Source organism: Rhagoletis pomonella, unplaced genomic scaffold (assembly GCF_013731165.1).
Source record: "Rhagoletis pomonella isolate Grant_MI unplaced genomic scaffold, Rhpom_1.0 Rhpom_scaffold_00001, whole genome shotgun sequence".
Lineage (NCBI taxonomy): Eukaryota > Metazoa > Arthropoda > Insecta > Diptera > Tephritidae > Rhagoletis > Rhagoletis pomonella.
In genome coordinates this window covers 98,286,288-98,292,424 of record NW_023458555.1, presented here as the reverse complement: position 1 = coordinate 98,292,424, position 6,137 = coordinate 98,286,288, and the positions used below count along the sequence as shown (strand labels likewise).

Sequence of the window (6,137 nt, the reverse complement as noted above, 5' to 3'; positions counted from 1 at the left end):
TGGCAGTACGGAGGTGCACAACTCGAACGTGACCATCTCGTCCAAGTGCGGTGGACTCAACTTGACCAAGCTTCCAACGTTGTGGTGGCAGGTTATCGTCGTGGATGATGACTAATGTGTCTTCTGTCAGGTTGGGTGCAGGAGTCGTCCATTTGACCCGTGCGCGCAATTCGTTGACGTAGTCCGCAGACCAGCGCGGCCAAAAGCGTTGCTTAATAGCCGTGATCATATCATACCGATCCAAGTTCGATATGTTGCGATCTTCCAGTGAACCGACCAAAAAATGCCCAGCAGTGAGTACTTCGAAGTCGTTAGGATCTGATGACAGCTGGGAGAGTGGGCGCGAGTTTAGTATGGCTTCTATCTCCACGGCGACGGTGCTTAGTTCTTCAAAGGTTAACCTTGTATGAGCCAATGTGCGATATAGCAGTCTCTTTGCGCTTTTAACCGCTGCCTCCCAGAGGCCGCCGAAGTGGGGTGCCCTGGGGGGAATAAAATGGAAATTAATGAATTCGGAGGAACAAAATTTTTTGATTTCATTTTGGATCTCATCGTTAAAGAGAAATTGCTTGAGGTCTTGTAGATGGTTGGATGCACCTATAAAATTCGTGGCATTGTCACAGAGAACGTCACGTGGCATTTTTCGCCGACCACCCATCCGTTTGAGAGCGTTCAGGAACGCCTTCGTAGACAGATCCGAGACCACCTCGATGTGGACCGCTTTCGTGACAAGACAAACGAAAACAGCCAAGTATGATTTGGTAGGCAACTTTCCTCGGATTCGTATGTAAGTATTTATTGGTCCGCAAAAATCCACTCCACAGCGTTGAAATGGTCGTGCTGGTTGGACACGCTCTTTTGGTAGCGGTCCCATGACTTGCTGCTGCAGTGTAGGCTTGTATCCGACGCAATGCACACACGACCGAACGACGCGACGAGCCACGTCTCTGGCGTTGATTATCCAATATTCAAGACGGATTAAAGCGACTAAAGCTTTGGGGCCTGCATGATAATTCCGAAGATGAAGATGACGTACATACGATGAAACAAATTGTGAATTGCTGGGTAGAAGAATCGGATGCTTTTGACTGTCTGGTAGGTCGGAGTAGTCAAGGCGACCACCAACCTTGATGAGCTCAAAGCCGGTCGAATCGTCTATAAAAAAGTACTTTTTAAAGTTTGCTTTTTCTTTAGTAGCTGAAAGTCGACAGAAAAGTGCTGCTGTTGTACGTTCCATACTATGCAATGCGATGCGCGTCGCAATTCTTCAGGCGATGGTGAAGCTGTAGTGAATGTTGACTGCTTCCTGCACGAGTCGGAGAACCGAAATAGCCAGGCGACGAAACGTAAGCAATGAGGATAAGAACTAATGCCATTCATGACGTCAAGAATATGATTTATTTCCTTAATTACTGTGAAAGCCGTTTTGCGTTTTTCTGCATTGATAATATTCGCATCCAGATCAGCTAGAGCCTTGTTGTTTGGCCATTTGGACTGATCCTGAAGTAGGAAGGCTGGACCGGAAAACCAACTTGATGATTTGAGATCCGCAGTAGAGCAACCTCGAGATACAAGGTCTGCAGGATTATCGCGCGTTGGAACGTGTCTCCATTGTCCACCACCAGTCAACTCCTGTATGTCGGATACTCTATTTCCCACAAAAGTTGACAGCGTAATTGAATGCTGTTTCAGCCAATACAGCACCAATTGGGAATTAGTCCAAAAGTAACTGTTAATGGGTTTGTTAGCAAAGATTTCCTTTACTTCGGCGTAAAGACAAGCCAGAAGATGCGCACCACAAAGTTCGAGTTTAGGGAGCGACTGCTTTTTTACTGGGGCGACTCCCGACTTCGACGTCAACAACTGAACTACAACGTGACCGCGTAAGTCTTCAGTGCGTACATATACCGAGCAGCCATAAGCCCGAATCGATGCGTCGCAAAACCCATGTAGTTGAATGTTGCGAGCGTTGGGCTGTAAGCAATAACGAGGTACCGTGAGTGATGAGATCGCATTTAAAGATATCAGGCAGTTTGTCCAAGCTTGCTGCAGATGTTGGGACCAAAGCCAAAGCTCTTGCAGTATTATCTTGGCTGTGATAACCAGTGGTGATAACATGCCAAGCGCTTTGTGACTGAAGTAGGTTCTTGTTTATGATTGAACGCGAAGGATAGGACGTCACTTCGTTGGTGCCATGTTATTCCTAATGCGCTGGTTACGTAATCGTCAGTGATACTGAGCTCCTTTGTGGCTTGCCCTTCCATAAAGTCGGGGTGATTTGAGTGCCATTTCGATAGTGGAAATTGCCCGCGACGGAGTACTTCGACAACTTGATGCTTGAGGGTATATAGCTCATTCACATCTTCGGCACCGCATAACATATCGTCGACATAGAAAGATGATTTTATTGCTGAAGCGCCGATCGGAAGCTCTGCCATGTGTTCGTCCGCCAGATAGTGGAGGCTGCGTACTGCGAGAAATGGAGCCGAGGCTGTGCCATATGTAACCGTGTTCAGCTGGTACGTGCGGATATCTGAATCTGGGGAAGCTCGCCAAAGTACGTATTGGAATTGTCGAAAGTTATTATCTACAAGTACTTGCCTGTACATTTTAGCCACGTCTGCGGTGATGGCGTAACGATACAAACGAAAACGCAGTAGTAGCATGTATAAATCTTGTTGGATTGTTGGGCCCACCAGTAATAGGTCGTTTAATGAGGTTTGCGATGAGGTGCGACACGAGGCGTCAAACACAACTCGAAGTTTCGTTGAGGTACTGCTAGGTTTTAGCACGCAATGATGTGGTATGTAGTAGTGTGGCTCCTTTAAGTTGGGTTGTGCTACTTCTGACATGTGGCCAAGACCTTCGTACTCTTCCATAAAGGCAATGTACTGCGGACGAATTTCGGGCGAACTTAGAAGGCGTCTCTCAAGCGCGAGGAATCGCCGGCGAGCAACATCGAAGGAGTCTCCGAGACAAATGGGGTCATCTTTAAAAGGCATACTTACTATTATGCATCCAGTGTTATCTTGACGAACAGTTTTCATGAAAATCTCTTCGCAAATGCGATGTTCCGGCTGAATCGATTTGGTTGGCGTACTGATGGCTTCTAGTTTCCATAGGCGTTGCAGGTTCTCGTCGATGGAGCTTTCATTTGACAACAGGCAAGATGATGCCGTCACATTACGCTCATTACGAAGCCTACCAGAGACAACCCAACCGAACGACGTCTTCTGGAGTATAGGTAGGTTAGAACCCAGTCGAATTTGACCAACAGCAAGGGCGTCAAAAAATGCTTCTGTGCCTAACAACAAGTCGATGCACCGGGGCTTGAAAAACTTTTCGTCTGCAAGTTTTGTATTAGCTGGCAAGTTCCAATCGGACGTGTCGATCTCGGTTTCTGGCTGGTATGCTATGTGCGAAGTGATTCCAAACTGTAGCGACAGTTGAAATGCTGAAGTGCGCGATTTGATAGTCGTAGTCGTACGTGACTTTAGATTGGTTAACGATTCACCAATACTGCGGACTCCCACATTGTGTTTCTCACGACGAAGACGAAGTTTTTGCGCGAAGTCATCGGTGATGAAGTTGAGTTGCGAGCATGAATCTAGTAGGGCTCTTCCCAACTTGTATGCACCTGTAACATCCTTCACTAGCACCAAAGCCGTTGCCAGAATAACTTGACCCTCTTCTGATGCTCCCATGTGCGAGTGGGTTGCTGCTGATTGCTGTGAAGACGTTTGCCAGGTCGATCGATTAGATCCAGATGGCTGGGATGCAGATACAGTTGATTGTGTTATCTGAACAGTCTGAGATGCATTCTCATGATGCAGCAGCGTATGGTGTGCTCGATTGCAAGTGCGACAGCGGTTCTTCGAAGGGCATTGAGCCATTTTATGCCCGTTGCCTAAGCAATTTATACACAGGTCATACCTCTTGATGAGGTCAAAGCGTTGATTTGTATTCATATCCTTGAATTGCGAGCAACCGACAACTTTATGGTTGGAGCTGGAACAAAGAACACACGTGGGATTAGTGATAGCAAATGAGGAACTTTGGTTACGAATATTTAAGCGAGTTTGCTTGCCAGCTTCGGGTTTGCGTTGCGACGACGACTCAGATGAGTGCAAAAACTGGCAATGCCTTTCCAAGACTTTAGTGCATTGCGGCCAAGTCGGAAGCGAATTATAATCAAGTGACTCGTTCCATTTGTTTTTGGTTTGCTGATCACATTTGCCCATTACAATGTAGATTAACATTGCTTGTGCGATGCTCGTACTTAAGCCCAATGACTCCAAAGAACTATAAATAGCCGATGCCTTGTCTACTAGGCTGCGCAGTTGTTGAGCGTTTGACTTCTCAGGTGCCGTGAAGAGTGAGGCGATGCCTTCCAAAAAAATTAAGGTCGGGTTGTCGAACCGTTCCTTAAGCCTATCCAAAGCCTTCGAATAATTTTCATTAGTAACCTGAAATGCTTTAACGGTTTCTAGTGCAGCACCCTTTAAGCATGATAAAAGGTAGTTGAATTTTTCAATGTTCGACAGCCTGGGTTCACGGGCGATGATCTGGGTAAACGTCGTGATGAAATTCTTGTAATCTGCATAATCTCCACTGAAAGTTGGTAGAGACAACCTTGGTAGGTGCGACGAGGGTGTAACAGATGCAGCTGCAGGCGTTTCCGGGTAGTGTACCGTAGTGTTAACATCTTCTCCAAGTTGCACTTGGATGCTCAACTTGACTGCAACGTAGCTGTCTTCTAGGTCTGCACGGCCGTTGTCTGTGGGGTCTAAGTCTTCGATGTCAACTTGTACGGACAAGGCTTGCTTAAAGTAAGACTCTAAGATTCCTAATCGACACTGCAATTCAGCATTAGAAAGTTTGTCTTCTGACTCCCTTACAGCTTCGACGATTGATTTGATGCGAGAAATGTTGCGCTTTATGTTCGAGCGCTTACGCTTGCATTCCTCAAGAGACATGGTTGATGTACAATGTGATGTGACGAAACAATTCCTACTGGGTTACTGACTGTTGGTCAACTGTTGACGCAAATGCCAGCAAAGCGAAGTACAAAAAGTGCAAAACAGCGCAGCTTGAGCGAGAGCAGCGAATGTAGCGCTGGCAGAGCAGCAACGAAGTATACGACGGCGAGTAGTGTTAGCAGCGAATGGTCTACTAGTGAGAGCGACGAATGCGAGTTAGCGGCAGTATCAACGGCTCACAGCAGTAAAAAATGCGCAACAATAATAATTAAATGTAGGCCTTATGTACTTTCAGCCGTACGGAATATATGACAAAGCAGCAAAGTCAAAAACTGTATTTGGGTAAGGGTACATACATACATAAATGCGTTTCCAACCGGTGAATTTTTTGTTCAGAACAGCAATGGTATGACTTGCAAATTTATCGAAGGGATCCAGGCGGGAATGAAGTTGCCAATATGTGGTCAAATGCACTAGCACCGAACGAAGTGGGTTTTGGTTAGAACACGAAAAATTTGATTGTTGTTATTGCTCCAACGAACGGATTGATTGCTGTTACTGATGCAGCCGTTGAATGATGGCGAATTATGATTCTTATTTGTCGTAGAATAGACACGGGCCCCACGTTGGGCGCCAAAAAATGAACGATGCAAGAAGCCTTTTTCTTGCTTGTGGGAAAGTCGGATGTGGGGGTGTATATTCTCCAAACCAAAACTCAATCTTTGCCAGACCAAAGTACGCGAAATTGTTAAATCGTATATATTCCTACCGAGAAGATTAAAACAACGAGCTGCTTGGAGTGAGCGATAGATGTCTAATAATTTATTGGAATACATGCCAATTATGTACAAGTGAAATATTAAGAAGAAAGAGAATTATGAGTGCAATAATAAATGAGATTAACTATGTGTGCGTGTGTGTGTATGCATGTTTACGATGAGTGGGTGTTTAGTTGTTTAGAGTGGATGAATTAACTCAAAGTTATTTGAGTAATCATCAAGAGCTTAAAGGGTGATCCAACAATATTCAACAATTTTATAATGAGCTCGAGGCCATTTTTTAAATGAAAATTTATTGTGGAAAAGCAACAATAATTTGAAAAAATGGTAGAAGTGATAGCTATTTCGGAAATCACCACATTTCCTCATCAGACTTCTA

At 45.3% G+C, this 6,137-nt stretch overlaps 1 protein-coding gene across 1 annotated transcript in view; it reads right to left on the bottom strand.

Moving 5' to 3' along the window:
* LOC118734620 overlaps nt 1–4,976 on the bottom strand; it is a 5,090-nt gene extending 114 nt beyond the window's left edge. Inside the window, exons 1-4 of the mRNA XM_036464327.1 lie at nt 2,220–4,976; nt 1,231–1,974; nt 1,127–1,155; nt 29–482 (exon numbers count right to left, since the gene is read on the bottom strand). Coding sequence (XP_036320220.1) covers nt 29–482; nt 1,127–1,155; nt 1,231–1,974; nt 2,220–4,976 — 3,984 coding nt within the window. The remainder of the gene's footprint in view (nt 1–28; nt 483–1,126; nt 1,156–1,230; nt 1,975–2,219) is intronic.
* Between the last annotated feature and the right edge of the window lie 1,161 nt (nt 4,977–6,137).